The 21,555-nt window shown below is 44.3% G+C and overlaps 1 protein-coding gene across 1 annotated transcript in view; it reads left to right on the plus strand.

The window, feature by feature from the left end:
- The first annotated feature begins 2,646 nt into the window (after positions 1-2,646).
- GOLGA5 (golgin A5) overlaps positions 2,647-21,555 on the plus strand; it is a 41,191-nt gene continuing 22,282 nt past the window's right edge. Inside the window, exons 1-8 of the mRNA XM_006268800.4 lie at positions 2,647-2,831; positions 3,471-4,075; positions 8,325-8,543; positions 9,558-9,777; positions 10,552-10,675; positions 13,008-13,211; positions 14,968-15,138; positions 18,751-18,879. Coding sequence (XP_006268862.1) covers positions 3,517-4,075; positions 8,325-8,543; positions 9,558-9,777; positions 10,552-10,675; positions 13,008-13,211; positions 14,968-15,138; positions 18,751-18,879 — 1,626 coding nt within the window. The 5' untranslated portion in view covers positions 2,647-2,831; positions 3,471-3,516. The remainder of the gene's footprint in view (positions 2,832-3,470; positions 4,076-8,324; positions 8,544-9,557; positions 9,778-10,551; positions 10,676-13,007; positions 13,212-14,967; positions 15,139-18,750; positions 18,880-21,555) is intronic.

The raw sequence follows: 21,555 nt of genomic DNA on the forward strand, positions 1-21,555 counted from the left end.
AACTTCTTGGCTTGCCCCAGTTAGGAGCTGCTTGGGCCTGGGGGGAGCGGGGTGGGTGACTGGAAGCTGGGGTATCACATGGGTCTGTGCATGGCCCCGGGCAGCTGCAGGTAGGTAAGGCCAGGGCTAGGGGAAAGAGAGAGAGAGAGAGAGAGAGAGAGAGAGAGTGAGAGAGTGTGTGTGTGTGTGTGTGTGTGTGTGGCAGGGGAGATGTCTGCCTCTCTGGCGGGGCAAGCGGGTGAGGGGGATTCTTTGGGGGCAGCTGGGAGCTGTGTGGGCAGCAGGGCTGGGGGGGCAGGGGGCTGTGGGTCAGGAGTGAAGGGCACCAGCAGGGCGGGGGGGCTGTGGCTTGGGAGCGAGGGGCACCAGGGGGGCAGAGAGATTGTGGGTTGGGAGTGTGGGGCACAGGCAGGGCCAGGGGCTATGGATCAGAAGTGAGGGGTATCAGCAGGGACAGGGGGGCTGTGGGTTCAGAGTGAGGGGCAGCAGCAGGGCTGAGGGGGACATGGCTTGGGAGTGTGGAACGGGGTAGGGCACGGGCATATCACTGCCCACAATCATATCACCCTCCCCAACCGGTGTCCTCTTTTTTGAAACAAGAAATATGATAACCCTATGTGTGTGAGTGTAGTGTGAATGTCTGTGTGTGTGTATGTGTATGTACACAGGGGTGCAAAGCTTCAGTTGCAATAGGCCATTTTAGGGAACTTGGTTAGGGAAACACTCTGCTGTTTCTATTTGTGCTTTAACAAGACAAACCCTTGGCCTTTTTCTGGCCAAGAGCCTCAGTACTTTGGGACCAGAGCCTCAGTGGTTTGGGACGTTTGGAGACCTGGTTGAGAGCTGTAGCAGCAAGCAACCTGCAAACCAAATGCTACAACAGAGGCAGGACAGGAGAGGACATGTAATAGTGGACGGGGTGGGGGGGGTGTTTATTTATTCATAAATCTACTGGATACAAAAATCATGGACTAAATATAGACATTGGATTTATGGCACATTATAACCTTCCTGCCATCCAATAACCCCAGGTAATCTCTCTACCTTTTCCCTGCTATATTTTATCACCTGTTAATATTTTCCTGTTTTGTTCCTCCCCTTCACCTGTCTCACACTCATCACCTCTGATGTTCCCTGCCATGCATTTGTATTTTCACAGACCTGCATTTTGCATATTGGCTTAAGCTTCTTTTCAACCCTACAGAGAAGACACAGACGAGAAGACTCTTCCTATGCCTGAGGAAGGGCACTTGTGCCAGAAAGCTTTCAAAGAACAATTTTTTGGAACTATTCAGTTGGTCTAATAAAAGATATCACAGGGCACAACTACATGTACATTTTAAACAGCGTTTTGGGCCAGGCAAGTCTCTATTCAGTGATGTCCAGAAGTGTCCCCTAGTGGCACAGAGACATGGTCTGGGGTGGCCCAAAAAGGATTTTTGGGTATAATCCCAGCCCAATATCCAGTTCCTTATTCAGTTCCATGTACATGGCACAGCAGCTGGGGTGCTGGCTGTTGTTAGCCTGGCACGGCCAAACTGTGCTTTAGGCCAGGCAAATCCCTGGTCAGAGATGTCCAGGACAGTCCCGCAGTACCGCAGTCACGTTCTGGGGTGGCCCAAGGATTTCTGGGTATAATCCCAGCCCAAAATCCAGTTTTTTATTGGGGTGCATACGGTTAGCAGAGTGGCTGGGGTGCTGTCTGTTGGCAGCCCGGCATGGCCGAACTGTGCTTTGGGCCGGGCAAGTCTCTGGTCACAGATGTCCAGGACAGTCCCCTAGCGACGCAGAGGTGTTCTGATGGGTGGCCCAAGCAGAATTTCTAGCCACAATCCGAGCCCGAAAGCCAGTTCCTTGCTCAAGCCATTACATTTAGTATACTGGGCATGCGGGCTGTTAGCTGGCAGGCTGGCACAGCCAAACCGTGCTTTGGGCCAGGCGGGACTGTGGTCAGGGGTCTTTGGGCCAGTCCCCCAGGGGCATCGCCACAAAATTTGGTGTGGCCCAAGTATTTTGACCCATAATCCCATCCTAATCTGGCCTTCCTTTAGGGCTCTGTACTTGATGTGAGATATTATTTTACATATTAATTAGCACATACGCGTAGCTAATTAAATTCTGCCTGTTTAGGATGTGTAATTCATTAATAAGTTTTTATTGGGTCTATATTGGCTTTGAAAAAGGAACTGGGAATAAGGAACCGGGAACAAGGAACCAACTTCAGCCACATCCTGAGGAAGGAGGTGCAGAAGCAGCGCAGCCGCCTCCGACTGGGCCCGTCCCCGTGTCCGGAGCTTTGGGGTCCCCCAGCGGCCGCCCGCGCGACTGAGACTAAGCGGCGTGGTCGGGGCCCGGGCCCGGGCCCGGCAGGGCACAGCGCGATGCGCACGCGCGGAGGCGGGACCAACACCCGGCTCGAGCCCCGCGCGCTGCAGTTGGCTGTTTACATCGCAGGTAGCACAAGCCGGCCCTGCCCCCGCTCTGGGTGGGGCGTCGCGGGGAGGGGCGTGGCCTGACTGCCTCCCCCGCCCTTCCCCTCTGGGGCTGTGAGCGCGAGGGGCGGGGCCTCCACTCTCGCCCCGCCCCTCCGGCAGGGCCCGGCACGGCCTCCCGAGTGGATTCTAAGGCGCCTGCGCGCTGGGGCGGGTCGAGGCCGAGGCAGAGGCTGGTACCTTCGGGTCCTTCCGCCCGGCTGTGCCCTTCCCCCGGTCCAGCCCAGCGGCCACGTCTCACGGAAGATGGAGCCGAGGGGCCGCGTTCGGCCTGCGGTCTCTGCGTAGCCGCCGCGGGCCCCTCGTCCCGCGCTGGAACTGCAGGGCACGGGGGAGGAGGTGAGGCTGGAGGCAGCCGGTTGGGGGGCGCCGCAGCGGTGGTGCGGACCAGGCCGGGCCGGCCGGGGGGTGTCAGGCCGGGCCGGCCGGGGGGTGTCGGGCCGGGCATGGTGCTGCCCCGGGCGGTGTGGCCGAGCTGTGCCGCGTGCGCAGAGGTCGCTCTGCCCCGCTCCTCCATGATGCCGGGGCCCGGCGGCTTGGCAGCTCCTCCTCCCCTGCGAGGGACGGCCCGGGCGGGGGGCTGAAGCCGCTGTCGGACTCGCAGCCGGTCTGCGGTGCCCGTGCTGGCTCTGCGGCTGTTCGGGTCCAGTGCCAGCCCGTTCTCACACGCCAGAGCCAGCGTGGGGCTGGACCAGCCTCGCATGGCGCATGTGCGCAGGATGCCTGGTGCCCCAGTGGACTGGCTGTGGCGAGGCCCACTCTGGACCAGGCGCTGCCCATCTGGCCCAGCCCACGCGCCCCGACTCCACATGCCGCAGGCCAGATTGTAGGGCTCCAGGGGCTGGATCTGACTCGCGGGCTGTGTGTTTGATGCCCCTGTCAGTGTGTTTGACTGACACACAGTTTATGGCAGAGATGAGCCCGATCCATTAATCTGTATTTGCATTGTAATAACTGTGTTTTGTGTTTTTCTTCCAGCTCATGGTTTTGGAGTTTCAGTGTTGTTGATCAGTAGGCATCCATTATGTCTTGGCTTGTCGATCTTGCTGGCAGGGCAGAGGATCTTCTTAACAGAGTTGATCAAGGGGCTGCAACAGCTCTGAGTAAAAAAGAGACTGCAGGCAATGCAATATATAGTACTAAGAACTTGGGGTCTGCCAGTGAATATCCTGAATCACAGCAGCAAACCAGAGAATTGAAGCATCAGACTTCATCAAAAGCAGCCTATATCTCTTCAGCAGCTGATAACATTAAACAGCAGAAGGCTACGATCCTAGCAGGAACAGCAAATGTCAAAGCAGCATCCAGGACCTCTTTGGAGGCCTCTCCTCCAACAGAAAGTGTTTCCATACCCAGACCTTCCTCACAGTTTGTGAGAAGGAAAAAGTCTGAACCTGATGATGAGCTCTTGTTTGATTTTCTCAATAGTTCTGAGAAAGAACCAAATGGAAGGATGGAGTCTAAAAAGGAAAAGAGTAAAGCTCTTCCAAATCACTCTCGGACTTCAAGCATCGGTTCTGTGTCTGCCAACGCACAGTGTGTGAAAACAACTGAAGACAACTCCAGCAAGAGTCAAGGCCATGGTAGCTAAATAAAACTCTACATGCTTATTAAAAATAAGGGTATTTACGATTGTTGTGGATAGTGTAACAAACTTACTGGCTCTAAATGCAATAGACACAGTTGGTTGGTACATAAAAAGTTTGATGTAAAAGTAGGGCTGTGCAACTGGTGGCCTGGTCTGTGGGTTCAGTTGTTCTTGCTCAGCTGCCATTAGCCCTGTCACCCTGGATTCAACAGCAGCCAGAGTCTTCCAGGCTCCTCCTCTCACTTCTGTTGTGTGCCCATGCCCCAAGGGTTGGGGCAGCACAGCTAAGGAAACTGAGGGTAGGCCTGTGCTTGTGCAAGTGCGTGGTGGTGTAGTGCATCCGTAGGTGGTGGGGAGCGGGCATGGTGCGTTGGGGGTTGGGATGAGGGCCTGCACTGCACAGTACAGCTGAGAGTGGGAAAGCATCTGTGTGGTATGCTGCCCATGAGGCCCTCTGTTTCATGCTGGTAGTGTGTGGCTGATGGGGCATTTGGCTCCCAGCCACTTAAAAGTTGGACATCCCTGATCTAAAAGAATAATCTGGCTGGGAGTCAAGAATCTGAGCTCTAACATTAGTTCTACTGATTTCCTATGTGGCATCAGTCACATCAGTATCTTGCCTTCATTTCTCTTTGTAAAATGAAATTAATGTCAGGTCTGTCTCCCAAGAGTGCTGGTAGTGTTTGTTCTTCGATATTTGTTCAGTGCTTCAAACATGTAAAGCATTCAAAGGCAAGAGTTTAATTTGCCTGTGTTTAAATAGGTGAACAGGTTTAGCAGTCGTGATGAAGGGGAGTATTTTTCAAAAGTGGGATATGTCTATGCTCCAAGTCTAGGACGCCATAATTTTGGCAAAGCGAAGTATATTGATTCTGAATAGATGATAAACAATACCTTAATGTGTAATACCGGCATGATGTGCATGTTCTGCTCAGTAAAATATCTTGAGTTTGCTAATTGTTTCTTTTAGCTGGGTTTGTTTGTTAGTGCATCTGAAGAGAAAGAAGCCACATTGGTTTTAATAAATGAATTTGAAAATAATAGCTGTATGATTGGTTAGCTGTGTAGATATGGCTTTGTAATTGCATCTTCCCATGTAACTTTCTTTGGGAAGAATTCTATAATGGAGATGGACTCTTTGAACAGATTCATAATTAATTGACAAAAGTAAATCTTGAGCATGTGATAGCAAGTATGTGGCCATGAAATGTACTGGCAGGTACATAACCAGGGGACTGGCTAATACTTTGTCCGTTAACTTGTAATGAGTTGGCATGAAACAAAAGATGAGGGTTAGCTCTCTGATAATATAGTAGCCATATGAATTAATTAGGAAGAAAATGGCATTATATAGAACTGTTTAAGAAGCATTGAACAAATCTTGCTGCCATTATGTTGCTGCTGTGTTGCTTGGTGTGTTGTTATTCAGAATTAATGGCCTGCCCATCTCCTAGGCAGTGTGTGATGAGGACTGTCACAGGGCACTGAGGTGTGCCTGCTCCTTTACGGGCAGAAACTACCTAGAGAGAGGGCCCTTGGAGCCAAGCAGAACCCCCACAGGTGCAAGTTGCAGTGGCAGCAGGCTAATGAGGGAATTTGCCTGCACCTGCATCCGGTCAGCTGCCTGGAAGAAGGCAGGGGCCTGGGCACATATAAGCCCCAGGGCTGGGACTGGAGGCTGTTAGTTCCCCAGTAGCTGGTAGGGGAAGGACCTCCTGCAGAGAAGAACTGCCCAGGGATGCTGTGGCCACCTGATATGCAGCTTACGAGACTAATGGGACTCCAGGAGCTCATCAGGCACCCTGGGCTGCGAGGCACTTAATACCTGGGGAGAAGTTTGCCTCTTTTTTTAAAGAGACAGAGTGTACCCTGCACTGTTTGTATTATGTTACAGCCCAGGGGCTCATATTTTGGTGGTTGTTTGTACACCAGTGCACTGGACTAAGGCTTTTGGGGAGGAGGAGGCCTCACTGGGGCATACTTTTGGTGTAGACCCCAGCGCCGCAGAGGGCACAGAGACAGGAGCCAAGGGCCCAGTGAAGACAGGAGGCCTAGTTAGTCTGAGGCCTCATTAAAATAGGGACAACATTTAAATACTTCCTGCAAGACATGGTACATGGTAAAGGGAAGGTGTTGGAGCCACACATCTAGCCCATAAGGCTTGGGGTGTCCTGTGAGTCACCTACTGAGTGTGGGACTCAGTAAGGGGTCCAACAACCCACAGGGTTTAGAGGAGTCTGTCAGGACTGTGATGAGCTGCAACTCCAGGGCAGCCTCTTGATTCATTATTTAAACCAGCAAGACATAGCAGGTGAGATTAATAGGTGCCCATAGGGTGGAGGTGGCATGGTCATGTTGCTCTAGGGACATTACAGGGGAGGCTGTATCATGACAAGGACTCTTGCAGTGGTAAGGAGGAAGGTGGAACAGGTTTGTTGGTGAGCACAAGGTAAAGTAAACAGCATGATGACAGTTTAAAATACAATCTTGACCTCTCTTTTGTATCAGCTGCCATCTGTATTCTCTGGTTTTCATCCAGTTATCCATTTTAAAGGCATGGAATTCAAAGTCAAGTTAACATTCATGAAAGAGCTGTTTCTGTTTTTTCACACTTCCTGTCTCCCATGCTTTTTCATATTACCAGCAGTGAAACCTTAACTTAAAGCACCAATATATCTGCTTATTGGAGTCAAGAATGTTAGGTAGGTTTTAAGTAATTCCATAGTCCGAATCCCAGTGCTTTAGTTCTGCCTCTACCTCTGCCTTTTTCTCCTAAGAAATCCCTTTTCAGAATACAGCTGTCTGTTCACATATACTTTTATAGGTTGGAATTTTATAAAGAGACTATAGAATCTCATTGCCATAATTCAAGGCATTCATAGGGAATTGTGCCTTCTAGAAGCATGAAATTTAGAAGGAATTTTTTAATGTGTAATAGAACCTTGCAGAAGTATGGGAGGCAAGTATAAACAAAGAATCATCTTACAGCCTCCTACATCCTACAGCACCGTACATAATTACTATAATTTCCAGTATTTTTATAGTAAAAACATTTTATAGGGCAAAACAATCTTCCTTCCCCCCACAACAAATATATGCAAGTGCATTACTCTTTGAGGAAAGATTAGTAAGGAGGCTGGTGTAGGAATCTTAAAAGTCTATTTGTATCTTTACTAAACCATACTAATCTGTGCAGTTGGATTAAAAAATTTGAGACATGTTGATGGCAATTTATGACAGAAGTATGAAAGATAAATGGCATTTAGAAAAAGATACAAATTTTATTTTGAAAATTTATATAAACATCTTAAATAAGGTGGCTAATATGAATTTAATACATTCTAAAAAATTAAGTCAGTTGTTTGTATTTACAGTGCTTATCTGATGAAAATACTTTCTATAACAGAGTAGTGAGTATATATTAACGCTAGCAAAGTGCCTGTCAAGAATGACAGGTGGGGACGGAGCCCCACCTCCGGCTCCATTCGCCACTCCCTCCTCCTCTGCCTCCCTCCTAGCTGTTGTTGGGGCCCGGCGACAACAGGGGGGTGGGCACCATTACTGTGACCTCCCCGTCCCGGCCAGCTGTTGGTGGGGGGCGGGAAGGGTGCCACCACCTTGATGGTCTCCTCCCCTTACCCTGCTCCCCACTGCCTCCCGCTCCCTGCTGGCTGTTGTTAGCAGTGGCGCACTGCCACTGTGGCCGCCTCACCCCTGTCCCGGCTGTTGTCAGGGGGTGCAGCGCGGTGGCCCGCTCTCCCCCGACTGCCTCTGCCTCCTTCCCGGAGCAGCAGTGCAAAGTTGTGCCTGCGCCCACCTGGGCCAGCCAACTACTGCCCGCCCAATTGCAGCAGCACATGCACAGTTGGCCCAGAGCATTACAGACAAACAGGCTAAGTCTTTTATTGTGTTAGACTTTTACAACCCTAAATTTGTACTACTTGTACATCATATTACTAAATGTAAATTGCTCTTGTCTCTCTTCTTGCTATGCTGTAAAAAAATCATCTGTATTTTATGTGTTATAATATTGTACATTGAAGGTCTGCATATTGTGAAAAGCTATTTCATGATGCACCTGTGTATAAAATACATAACATTGAGAGATCTTACATTTTCTCTCTGTATATAATAAAAAATAGATTGAATTTAAACTACATCATGAAATAGATCATTAGATAACACTTATCTGTTGGTTGATCTACTTAAACCAAAGTAGATCAAACTCAGTTCTCTTTATACAGATACCCCTGACAGTTCAGATTCTGGATTGGGAGCACAAGCGGACCCTACAAAAGATGCATTGTTAAATACAACAGCTAATTCTAATTCAGCTAATGATGATTGCAAGTCACACGAGCTATCCAATCTTCGTCTGGAGAATCAACTGCTGCGGAATGAAGTTCAGTCTTTAAATCAAGAAATGGCTTCATTAATTCAAAGATCCAAAGAAATGCAAGAAGGTATTTTGCTTTGGCAGCTTTATCTATCAAAATAATTACTGTTTCTGAGATTGATAAACAAGTCAGTATGCCAAGTGACACCTACTAATTGAAGTATAGAGGTGGAGAGCATTGAAAGGTTGAGGTAACCACTTAAGCAGATTAAGTCTTGACAGCATATGTACCTTATTCCTAATCGCATAATATTTTTCAATAGTCAATTAATAATAAATTATGTGGAATGAAAATTTACTATAAAGAATTTGTAAGCAAATGTTTGCTCAGTAACAAAAATAGAGTAGTGATTAAAGGAAGAAAGTCAGCTTAATAAGGTGCAAAATTTAAATTTTATAAAATCAGAGTTTACAAAGGCCGTTTTAGCAACCTGACCAGTTTTTTTTTTTTTTAAATGTAGCTGATGTTTTTTTGTTAACATGAATTACAATTCCCTGAAATATCTAGCACACATCTTGTATAGTAGCCAGATGGGACCCAATGGTGGAACTGGCTAGGAACTAACAGGTCAGTCTGTCTTATCTGGAATGTTCTCTGGCTAAGTTCATTGAATGGAAACATGTAAACAATAATAGTTAAAATGGAAAATTGTCTGACATCAGAGATGGTAACAACAATGGTTAAGGGTTTTTTAAAAAGTGTTTTAAAGTACTTAAATACCTAATTTTAACTTTAATGCAAAGTCAGTATATGTTCTTTAGTAAAATGAAATCTTCAGTAAAAACTCAACACTTTAAACACGTACATTACTTTAAACATGGCTTTTAAGTTTATTTCATAATTGTCTTAGATTAAAGAGAGACTGTATTCTATTATTTGAGTTGCCTTTTAGCTCTTACTGTTCCAGTGTTATGTAAATTCGGAGGGTTGTATTTAATTTCTGATTTACATGTAATTTGACATACTAACTTTAAGTGAGACCTAGCACTATTAACATCTGTTCCAGAAAATATAATAGATTATTTTTTTAAATGTATGTTTATACATAACTTTTTTTTTTTTTTTTTTTTTACTTTGTAGAACTAAATAAAGCCCGAACAAGAGTAGAAAAGTGGAATGTTGACCATTCAAAGAGTGACAGGGTGGTTCGAGAACTAAGAGCTCAAATTGATGACCTTACAGAAGCTGTTGCTGCCAAGGATTCCCAACTGGCTGTGCTTAAAGTGCGGTTGCAGGAAGCTGATCAGCTATTGAGTTCTCGGACGGAGGCCTTGGAAGCATTGCAGAGTGAAAAATCACGGTACTTTGAAACCCGCTGAATGTAGTAGTACTAGGTATAGGCATTCAAGCTAGAATGCTTGGTACCTTCAATAAAATGAAAAAATTGTGAGTGCTTTCTTATGTATCAGATGTACAGAATTGTAGGGGATGAAGCGTAAGTGATGAGGCATGTGTATTGTTAAGACATAACAGAAGTTTATCCTTTACATCAATGATAAGACAGCGTACTAAATAAGACTAAAATTGCCAATTTTGACGAGATTACTGAAGTAACTTTTTATACAAACTGTTTGTCTAACTTTAGTGTTTACCAAATAATTCTAAAACTTGAAATCTTACATCAGTAGATTTCATTTGGCAAACTACTGCATTTGCTTGATTCTAAGATTATTTTTTTTCCTCCTTCAACATGGGGAGTGGGGACAGGAGTGGAGAAACTCTATTCCAAGGTAAGGCTATCAGGTCAAAATGCAGATGGTAAGTCTTTGTGAGCAAGCGGCAGGGAGTCACTCAGCAAGGCAGGCAGTGTAGAGGCACCTGGTAGGGAAAAGAGGAATTTTGCAAAGTGCAAACATGTCAGTCTGTCTGTTTTGAAATGGATACTTTTGAAAAATTGCCTAATGTGTTTCTGGGCCAGGTTTAGAAAGGTGTTTAGGCATCTAATGCTAATGGGAGTTGAAATGCCTGAATAGTGTTTTTTTTGTTTTGTTTTGTTTTTTTTAATTTTTTCAAGATAGAGGACCAGATAGTAAATTTGCTGTCTTTTCAACAAATTTCTGTATTACTATTTTAGAATAATACAAGACCACAGTGAAGGGAACAGCCTGCAAAATCAAGCACTTCAAACTCTGCAGGAGAGGCTACGTGATACAGACTCTGCACTGAAGCGGGAACAAGAAAGTTACAAACAAATGCAGGTTAGTACTGTAAACTGAGGATGTATGTCAAAACTCTACTTATAGGATCAAATCTCATCATGTCACGCTTGTGACTCCTAATAGCTTTAATAAGTGTTAAGGGTGCTAAGCTTCTACTGAAGGAGATACCACTTGCATATTTTATTCAGAAAAAAAATCTAAGTAAGATTTTTTTATTTTTTTTTATTTTCTGAATTCTGAGTGAAATGTTTTGGAAACCTGTTGACCATTTTTTATTGTAGCGTTCTGCTCGTGTGTGTATACAAATAAATAAATACGCTTAGTCAGTCTGTGTGTCTGACTCTCCATATCGCTCTTGGGGGGCGTGGCTTCAGCCTGTGCTGCATCAAAAATGACATGTGGGGCATGGCTTCAGCGAAGCAGGCCGAGGGGGAGGGGGCTGGCACGTGGCCAGATGTGGAGCAGCGGCAGCATGGGGTGCTGGGTGGTGGCCGCAGCTGCGTGCAAGCTTTCCCCCCACCCCTTGCTCCTGGGAGACAGCAGCGGCACAGGGTGGTGGGTGGCAGCACTCCATCCCCTCCTGCTGCCCCCCCCCTCCCCCCCCCCCCACTTCCCCAAGTCATTCTTGTTGGGCAATTTGCTAGTTTCAACATAAAGTTCATTTATGTAGGTGTGCAAGTTTTTGTTATTATAATTAGGTTATAGACCTATTTTTAACCTATTTTATAATTTCCATAATTTATGCTTTTTTTCTGGTTCCCTAATTTCATAAAGCTTGTATGGTGCAATAGACTGGTGATTTATTGTTTCTCTTGATTTAGTTTGTATTTGGGGCATTCACTCTACCATAGAAAAATATTAAAATCTTTTCACCAAGTACCCTGTTTTTTCTTTTAAATAGTTCAGTAAATAGGAAGCTTTTCTATTCCTAACAGCACTTTTTTTCTAAATCAATATTTGGAGCTTAAACACGATTTCCTTTTCAATATATTCTTAAATGGCTTAAATCCTACGCACAATGATTTTTCAGCTGTGCAGTGGAAAAAGTCATGGACAAGATTTTGTTGCTATATACCTTTCTCAGGTGTTTTCAAGTAGAAGTTTCTTGGTAAGTAAAGAATATATAGATATACAGTAAAAGCTGCACTATCCGGCACCTTATAAGCTGGCATGCTCTATTAACTGGCATGCTGGCTTGTAAGGAAAAAGCGAAACCGAAATTGTGGCACTTCCGGTTTTGCTGAGCCCCCATGGCCCAGGGCAAAGCAGCTTGCATGGGGCCCCCCTCCCTGTCCCTCGGCGACGAGGCAGGAGAGGCGGCGGCCCGAACAAGCAAAGATGCCCATTCGGGCCATTTAGTTAACTGGCATATTTTGTTATTCGGCACCCTCTATTCCCCCGGGGTGCTGGATAACAAAGCTTTCACTGTACTAGCTAATTGCCCATCAAGAATGACGAATTTCAAGAACTGCTTACATGGCCCCCAGCTCGCCACCCTCCCAGTTGCCCTTCGGGGCTGGCCATGTAAGGACTACCACTGCCTCCAGCCTCCCACACGGGGGGCTTCCCCCACCCCCAATCCACCTCTGTCTCACAGTGGGGCTTCCCCCTGCCTCCCCTCCCTCCCTCCCTGCTGATTTTGTTGTCGGGGCTGGGCAGTGAGGGTGGGCACCACTGTGACCCTTGCTGCCTGGCCCTGGCAACAGCCACTACCATGACTCCCCCTGTCCTGTGCCCGTGCAGCCTCCCTCCCTGCTGCTTCCCCCTCCCTGCTGGCTGTTTTGGGGGCCCCGTTCCTGCTCCCGTCGCATCCTCCCCACCACTTGGCCCCAACAACAGCTGCCACCATGATCCTTCCCCTATCCTTTGTCTCCCCCCACCCCACTCTCCTCCCTCCCTTTCTGAGGGGCAGGCAGTGGGGGGGCACTGCCACCATGACCCCCCCCCCCAACCCCCTTCTCCCTCAGGCAGGGAGGTATGGGGAAGCCCTGCTGCTTGGGTGCCTGGGGCATGTTCACCACCACAAAAATCCCTTGCAGCAGCTCAAACTTGGGCCCATGCAGCCAATCGTCATCTGCCGTCTTAGCGGCACATGTGCAGTTGGCCAGAAGTGTTACAGATAGGCAGATCAACGGACAGACTAAGCCCTTTATTATATTAGAATTTTTAACTATGTCTTGTTTTGGGGCATCCTGTTAAGCATTCCATTACATGTATTAGGAGGAGAAAACTTTATTTGGGTAGTAATGAAATTCCATTCCCTGCTTATTGTGTCTGCATAGCTTTAAATCTTGTTTTCATAATTTTAAACCGAAATAATGAGTTGGTTAATTCATTTTTGGGGGGGTTTGGGTTTTTTCACTGTGAACAGAATGAGTTTGCAGCTCGTCTCAGTAGAATGGAAGTTGAGCGTCAGAACTTGGCAGAAGCAGTAACTGCAGCAGAAAAAAAGTATTTGGATGAAAAACGGAGAGCTGATGACCTTCAGCAGCAAGTCAAAGTAGCTAAGAACAATTTGGAGTCTGCAAAACAAGAACTGGTGGACTACAAACAAAAGGCTACTCGCATACTCCAAGTGAGTGAGACATGGAAAAAAAATCCAATTTAAGCAGAAAAGAAATAGTTGCCAATGTTTTTGCATTCATCTTATTAAAAATATGAAGAGTGGTTCAGGGAAGCATCATGTTTAATTTTATCCCATTTTTTTTTTTTTTAATATGATCAGTAACATATCCTTTGAATTCTTTACTGTACATTTTTTAGCGGTATGGTAGATCTGAAAATACAACTTCATAATTTGACACAACAGAATTTCATGTAGAGAGTTAAGCAATTGTCATGGAAATTCAAACTTTAATCTTACAATAATTTCTGTGTGGGCAGACCACAGTTCTTATGAAGAACAATACTAAGTCACAGGGACTCTATGCAGATGTAAGGATCCACCCACATGGATAAAATTGCTGGCTCAGCTCTAAATATGTGACAGTGGGTGTATGTTATGTTATAAATGCAAACAAATTCCATTTGAAAGTTTGGTGGTAACAGGATTAAGTTTCCCCATGGAAGAGCTCTATTTTTTTTTTCTTTGTATATCTTATTAGGTAAAGGATATCAGCTCTGGTTGTGTTTTGAGAGAGACTTTTTTTCCCCTTTGCCTTTTTGTGTGTTCAAGAAATGAAACTTACTGCTGAGTTCATTCCTTGGATGATATGCAGTTAAGTTTTCTAGCAAAGTTTTTAGGAAATTCAGTTGAGTTGGATACAGTCTTAACTCCTACTTTTTGGTAGACATGGCGGTATAGGATTTGAAAATTAGAAACTATTTCACAGATACAGATCTTTTCTGCTTTATGATGTGCCTACTGTGTATTACAGGGAAAAAGTATTTGGATGAAAAACAGAGAGCTGATGACCTTCAGCAGCAAGTCTTTATTACAGGGGAAAAATGGTGGATCTGGCTGGCATCTGGACTCAATTTCCAGCAGCCCCTGCCCACGTTGCTGTGGCTGGTTTCCACAGAGACCGCAACAACCATGAAGCTTGGACAGCATGGGTCCTGGGTTTCCATGGAGGCTGGTCCCAGCAACACTGGCAGGGTACACAGAAGTGTGGAGAGCTGCTCTGGGGCTAGGGCTGGGATCTTGCAGCAGTGACAGTACGGTCCAGAGCCAGGACGGCTGTGATCCGCTGCCTGCATGCCCCTATCCAGATCCCGCTGTCACCGCCGCCAGATCCTGGTCCTGGAGGAACTTTCCGCCCTGCCTTGCACCCAGCCTGGCTGCACGCTGTTACAGCTCCACCACTCCTGCAGTCTCTGTGGAAACCGGCCACAACAACACAGGCTGAGGCTGCTGGGAAATGGAGTCCACTGTGGAACTGATCCAGCCTGTGGACTGGACTTTGCCCACCCCTGGTTATTACTTGGAATACTAGTCCATGAATTGGGTTGGACAGGGGGCAGCACAGGGCCCCAGGGCCTGATCCCAGTGAGTGAGGGTGGCTCAGGCTCCAGGGCCTGATCCTGGGGGCCAGCACAAAGCCATTCATCTGTGACCTGTGGGACCAAACGATTGAGCACTACTTGACTAGATCATTATAATGGACCCTTTTGGCCTTAAAATCCATGAGGTCCTTGTTAATCCTACCATTGAAACTAAAGAAATAAATTTTAATTCTAGTTTTGCTCCAGGATTCTAGAGCCAAGTCTTGATCACATATTTAAGTATGGACCGCTCATCATCCTCAATGAGAGTTAAACCTGCGTGTCTAAATGTTGAATTTCATATTTAATATTTATCAATTAATATACAAATTTATTTAATCCTCTAGTCAAAAGAAAAGCTGATAAACAGCCTGAAGGAAGGCTCTGGTATTGAAGGTCTGGATAGCCATACTGCAAGCACCATGGAGCTAGAAGAACTGAGACATGAAAGAGACACACAGAAGGAGGAAATACAAAAACTAAAGGGGCAGATGCAGCTTCTGAGAACAGAGCTACAGGTAGTTTTTATTGCACACAGTATCCTTATGTTTCGCTGAAAATATCTGGGGCTTCAGATGCCTACCTGCCACTTGTAGCATTACCACTACAAAGCTATCAAGACTGCTTTGTAGCTATTTGGGGTTGAAACAGCTATTGAGTTGGGTTCAGTATTAATTTATCAATGCTGGGTAGGAAAAGGTTTCTCTTAGGGTGAGTAGTGCTTCTTTGATACTAGGGGTGTTGGTTGTAGTGGTGTTGGTTTCTAAGGTCATAAGCAGACAAGGTTCTTTGGGTAAATGTGATATCTTTTATTAGACCAATTAAATAGTTGGAAAAATTGTTCTTTGCAAGCTTTTGAGAACAAACACCTTTCTTCAAGCACAGAAGAGTCTGCTCTTGTTTTGTGTTTTCTTGGATGGAATAGAAGCCAACATGCAAAATGCAGGTCTGAAAATGCAAATGTGTGGCGGTGAGGATCTGAGGCCATGTGAGACAGGTAGGTGCTGGGTGGGGGAGAGAGAATGTAGCTGGTAAGTTACCTGGGGTTATCAGATGGCAGATAAGTGCCATAAATCCAGTGTCTGTATTTAGTCCATGATTTTTTTGTATCCAGTAGGCTTTTATAAAGCGAAGTTCGTAGGCTTATCTGCAAAAGATCTTTTCTAAATTCCCTTTGAGGATTAGAACTCAGAAATTGGAGGGAAAGTGGTTGTCTTGTGAGAAGTGTGCACCCACAGGGAATTAGATATTTTTGTCTTTTGATAGATTTTTTGGTGTGTGTTCATTCTGATAACACAGTTATTTTTTTGGTTTCTCCTATATATTTTCCATCAAGGCATTTAGTGCACTGGATGAAATACTACATTTCTGGAGGTGCAGGTGTGAGATCCAGGAATGGTCATGGTTCTGTTGTGGGGTGTAGTTATTGTGGTAGTGGTGGAGATGTGTTGGTAGGCTTTACATTTCTTGTCCCAGCATGGTCTGGATCCATTCGGTGTGTTCTGGGCCAGAGGAAGTTTGCTTCTGGTGATTCGGTTGGCAAGGTTCTGTGCTTGTTTAAAGGCTAGGATGGGTTGTTCTGGGAAGAAGTTCCAGAGAGGGATGGAATGTTATACTAATGGTGTGCAATTTATGGGGATTTTGTTTTTGTACTGCAGCAATTTTTCACATGGTATCCAGGTAGCTCTTTCAAAAGTGCAATGCATCTCTCTGGAGGAGTGTTTTTTGTTGAATGATATTCCTTTTGAGATTTGTGAGGTGATAATCCTTGGTGCAGATTTGGTGGTTTTGGAGGGCTTAGCTGTATATTACGGCTTTCTTGGTGTGTTTAGGGTGATTGCTGGTTGTCTGCAGGTATGTATGTTGATCCACGGGTTGCTTGTATATGGTGGTTTATATTTTACCATTCTGGATATTGATCATAGTGTCTAAAAAGGAAATGTTGGTGCTGGAGTATTCAAGAGATCTGACGGAAGGGTGACGATAACTGAATTTGTGATGGAATCAGTTAGCAATGGCAGATTTTTCAGTCCAGATGATGATGTCATCTATATATCTTAAATAAAGCATGGGTTTGATGGTGCAGTTCTGGAGAAATTAGTTCTTCTTCCAAGTGGCCCATAAAAAGGTTGTCAATTGTGGGGTCATTTTGGTGCCCATAGCTGTGCCATATGGTCTGAAGGATGTGTTGGTGAAAGTGAAGTTGTGTGTGAGGATGAAGTATCTAAGTTCAGTAACTTTAGGTCTGTACTCTGAGTTGTAATCTTGCTCTTGTAGCTATGTAAGGCAGGCTTAGATGTCATCCTGGTGTGGGATGTTGGTATATAAGCTGATAACATCCATGATAAATAGAAGGGTATTGCCGAGAAGGTGGTCTCTGTTTTTAAGTTTTTGTAGAAAGTCAGTTGTGCCTTGGACAAATATCGGTCTTTGGGTTACAAGAGGTTTTAGGATGGATTCGATTAAACCTGGTCGTTCCTCAGTTAGGGTTCTATGGCTGGATGTTATAGGTCTGCCTGGGTTTCCTTGTTTGTGGACTTGGGAAAGCATGTAAAAAAAAAAGTCCCTGGGTTGGGTAGTAGACTGATCAAGCCCTGTAGCTTTTTCACATAGTTCAGATAGAAATAATTTGGTGGTTTTGAGTTTTAGAGTGAAAAAGGGCACTGGATCTTCCTCTAGTTTTTCAAAGTAGGTGGTGTCAGAGAGTTGTTTATTGGCTTCTTTTATGTAGATTTCAAGGTTAAGGATAACTATAGCTCTTCCTTTATCTGCTGGTTTTATTACTATCTGGTGGTTGGATCTTAGAGATTCTATGGCCCTTGTCTCTGAGACAGTGCGGTTGTTATGGTGGCGTTTGATTATTTCATTGTTCATTCTTTCCCTGAAGCAGTCAATATAGTGTTCAAGGTTTGAATTTCATCTACTGTGAGATGTCCAAGCTGATGGGGTTTTTTTTTATTTTGGGGGGGGGTGGGGTTAATCTTTTCCTCAGTGTTGTCAAAGGATGAAGTGTTGTAGGAAGTCTCTTTGTTTTGGTTGTGGTAATATTCCTTGAGACAGAGGCATTAGAAACATCCTTCTAGTTCTCCACATTGTAGTATATTATTTTGGGGGGGGGAGGGGGGTTCAGAGAGAAATTAAGACTTTTAGAGAAGACTGATTTTTATTTTATTTATTTATTTATTTTTTTTTTCACTTTTGGTAAGTGTGTGAGTGGAGAGAGTGATATTATTTGAGGGTTGATTGGTTCTTTCAGTTTCATTGAGTACAAGGTTGGAATGTTGTAAGGTAGTGGTGTTGTTTCTGTGTTGGTTGTTTTACAGCTAGGAAACTTGTTCGTGTAGCAACTGGTTCCATTTCTTTTTATGTTGGATGGATATATAAAATATCTTTGGTAGTCTCTTTATATAATGCATGGGAAGATATCTGGATTTCTCTCAAGTTGTTGCAGCATGTATTGATTTCCTTCTTGAGTTGACCTCTTCTGGAGTAGGTTGTGAAGGAGATAATTTCTAAGTTCTTTCTGAAGTTCCCTTGCATAGTTGTGAAGTATACTTAGAGTTGCGTAGTAGTCGGAGGATTGTAGATGTTCAGTCCCCTGGGAATGATAGTGTTTCTTGCATATGCTTAGAAAATACAAGTTGATGTTGAGTTTGGTTTCTTTGATGTATGCTTTCTTTTCCCCGTTCTCCCTGACTACCCTGGAATAAGGTGTGGAAAGGAGCCACTGGGGTGCCTTGCTACTACTTTCTCCTTAAAATGAGAGGTATTTCTTTCCAGAATCGCCACAGGTACTCCTTTGCAGAAGAGAACATAAATGCATGTATTTATTTTTCCAGAATGTCATGGGGGGACCACTGATCTTTGAAGTGACTCCCAGACTCTGCGTAGCCCCTGCTGCCTTTGTCCCTTCTTCCTGCAGTTATGTCCAACTCTTTCCTAGGGTTCAGCTGTAGATGACAGACAGGAGATGGTTGGCCATTTAAAAAAAAAAATTATCCTTTGTCCACATGATCCTGCTTCTGCTGTAATGTGCAAAAATGAAACTACATTTTGAGTTCTGCTTTTACTTCTAAAGATTACTTCATGGCTTGATGTTATTGGAATAAAAGTGTTTATATTATTTCTAGGATATGGAGACTCAGCAGGTAAATGAAGCTGAATCAGCAAGGGAGCAGCTTCAGGACTTACAAGAGCAAATAGCAACACACAAAATGGCCAAGCAAGAAGCGGAGGCTGAATTGGAACGGCAAAAGCAGGTAAACAGGAGGCCTGGTATAACTTTAGCTTTGGAAAATGTTTTGGCTCTAAAATTGGAAGATTGACAGCTTTGAATTAAAGTCATAAAATTATGCTGAGTTGTTATTTTGACCTTTTTCCAATCTTAAACTTCCTTGTGCAAATAAGTTTTTGTTTACAAGCCTTCAGGTGTATCATAAATTTTGATAATCTATGTATCATATCTACTTGAAGAAATAATTTGTGATTAAGACAAATGTTATTGTTATTATGGGTCACTTTAAATCCAGTGACTTCAGTAGGAGTGTTTGCCATTTTTTTGCAAGGGTAGAATTGGGTATTGAGTACACTATTACCATTTATTTGTGCAGAACAGACTATAGAGGTGGCATCTCACTGAAGTCTATTAGGCTATGCAAAATTCTTGATATGAGGGATTATAGGAATGCAGTCTGTGTGAGTATGTTGCCCTTTAACTGATAAGGACACTGTAAATGGTAGCTATCAGTGCACTCTCTCAATTACTTTTTTGATAGCTGTAAAACAGGGCTCTACTGATTCCTAAAGTGTGCTTTATTATGCAGAAGGGTCTTGCCTTGTCATACTAGAAGTTACAGTTCTGGTCCTATTATAAGGCAGGCAAGGTTCTTTGAGTAGATGTGTTACCTTTATTAGACCAACTGAGTAGTTGGAAAAAAGTTCTTGGCAGGCTTTTGGGCACAGTCACCTTTCAGGCATAGGGAGAGTCTGCTGGTGTTTGTGTACTCTTTTGGGTCAAATAGAAATTTAAGTCAAAATGCAAAATGCAGGTCTGTAAAAGTGCATATGTGTGGCAGGGAAGATCAGATCCAGGAAAACACACAACAAGAGCAGACTCTCCCTATGCCTGAAGAAAGGTATTTGTTCTCAAAAGCTTGCCAAAAACTTTTTTCCAACTACTCAGTTGGTCTAATAAAAGATATAACACATCTACTCAAAGAACCTTGCCTGCTTATGTCCTTAGACCAACACGGCTACAACCAAAAACCCAGCAACATGGTCCTATTATAAGACATAAAGCTGATTTTGATCTTTTTAACTCCAAAAATGAGAGAGCTTCATACTTTCATCCAAATTGCATCTACTTGAAAAGTAGAATGTGTTCTGAAAATGTGATTTAATTATGTATTTTCAAAAGTATGTTTTGAGATTGTGTGCAAACATTTCAGAAGAATGTTAATGTTTGTGTACCTCTGGGTAACTATTGGCACTGCCTAATGAAATGGAAGTAGATTTTGTCAGGTTGCCACAGGGACAATTTCCAAGGGCAGGACAAGCAAAGTCTTTATTAAATTGCTATTGTTTGGAAGACATGGTGCCATTCTTTGCAAAGCCACTGTGGTGGGGGTGGGGGGGGGAATTTGTATTGCCAAACTCTGAACCACTCTGAGCTAATTTACAAAAGTGAAATTATATTGTCGGATCTGATGACTGTTCCTTGCCACTGTCTCCCTGCCTTAAGAATGGGCCTGGCCTCATTTTGCAACCAGGGAAATAGTTTGACTTATTCAAGTTTACATAGGATGTTGGCAGTAGAACTGTGGCTGCCCCCAACCCTTGCCACTGATTGCCTGCAAGGACAGCCCTCGCAGCCAATCAGTGTCAAGGGGTGGGGCCAAATGATGGATAGCCCTGGCAGCCAATCAGTGGTGAGGGTTGGGGCCACCAGGGTCCCTTGGCCAATCAGAGGTATATTGCAGGTGGGGTGGGGGGAGCTGAGTTCTACCTATGAAAATGGCTGCCAGCCCCACTGTCTGCCCATGAAATCGCAGCAGCTGCTTCGACTTCCATAGATTTCCACCCCCACCCCACATAACTATAGTCTCTAGTGGCAATTTACCTCTTTTCTGGTTGTCAGAGTGAAGTTAGATTTATGGTGGGGATGCATACAAGGAAAATTCAGGTGTAAGCATGCATGAATTGCATCGTTGTACACAGTGTTAGGGAAAAGAATCCTAAAAGATATAAATACTACGTTGCATACATAAGTGAACAAGACAGTGATCTTCTCGAGATCATTTCATCATAGTACAGTAGTCTTAATTCTAATTAAACTCTTTCTCTGTAAATTCAATTTTAAACATGCAGCAAAACTCTTTTGCAAAGAAAGCAAGAACTGTGCATTTCTGACAATATACAATGCCGGAGATGCAGTTTTCTGTGTAAATATATAAGGGTTACAAACTATGAAAACTAGTTTATTTTTAAAAGGGGATATTGAAAGAAAGATTAACTTAATGCATTCAGATCCTCAATTATTAAAGGCTATGAGCCAAGATTTTTGTGTAGCAATCAAACACTTTCATCATGTGAGCGGTGCAACACTTGCATGTTTTCAAGGGTTGTTTTTATTGAGAATATACAGTAGTTAAAATCATTATAATAAGCATTTTCAAAAATGTATGGCTGCCACCTAGTATTGATTCATTATTCACACTGCTACTCTGCAGTTTATGAACAGGGAAACAGTGCAATTTATCATTTCTCCATTATATTTTGTGGAGTTGTGCCAGAAAACTTCTTAAAAAGCCTGACTAATCACAGGTTTGGGGGCGGGTTTAAAGTGTAAATGTTTCGGGCGTGTCTCACATGCAGCTGCTATAAAAGATTTATGTTGTGTATATGGACAGACAAACAAATTATAGCAACTTGGAATG

Source organism: Alligator mississippiensis, chromosome 2 (assembly GCF_030867095.1).
Source record: "Alligator mississippiensis isolate rAllMis1 chromosome 2, rAllMis1, whole genome shotgun sequence".
Classification (NCBI taxonomy): Eukaryota; Metazoa; Chordata; order Crocodylia; family Alligatoridae; genus Alligator; species Alligator mississippiensis.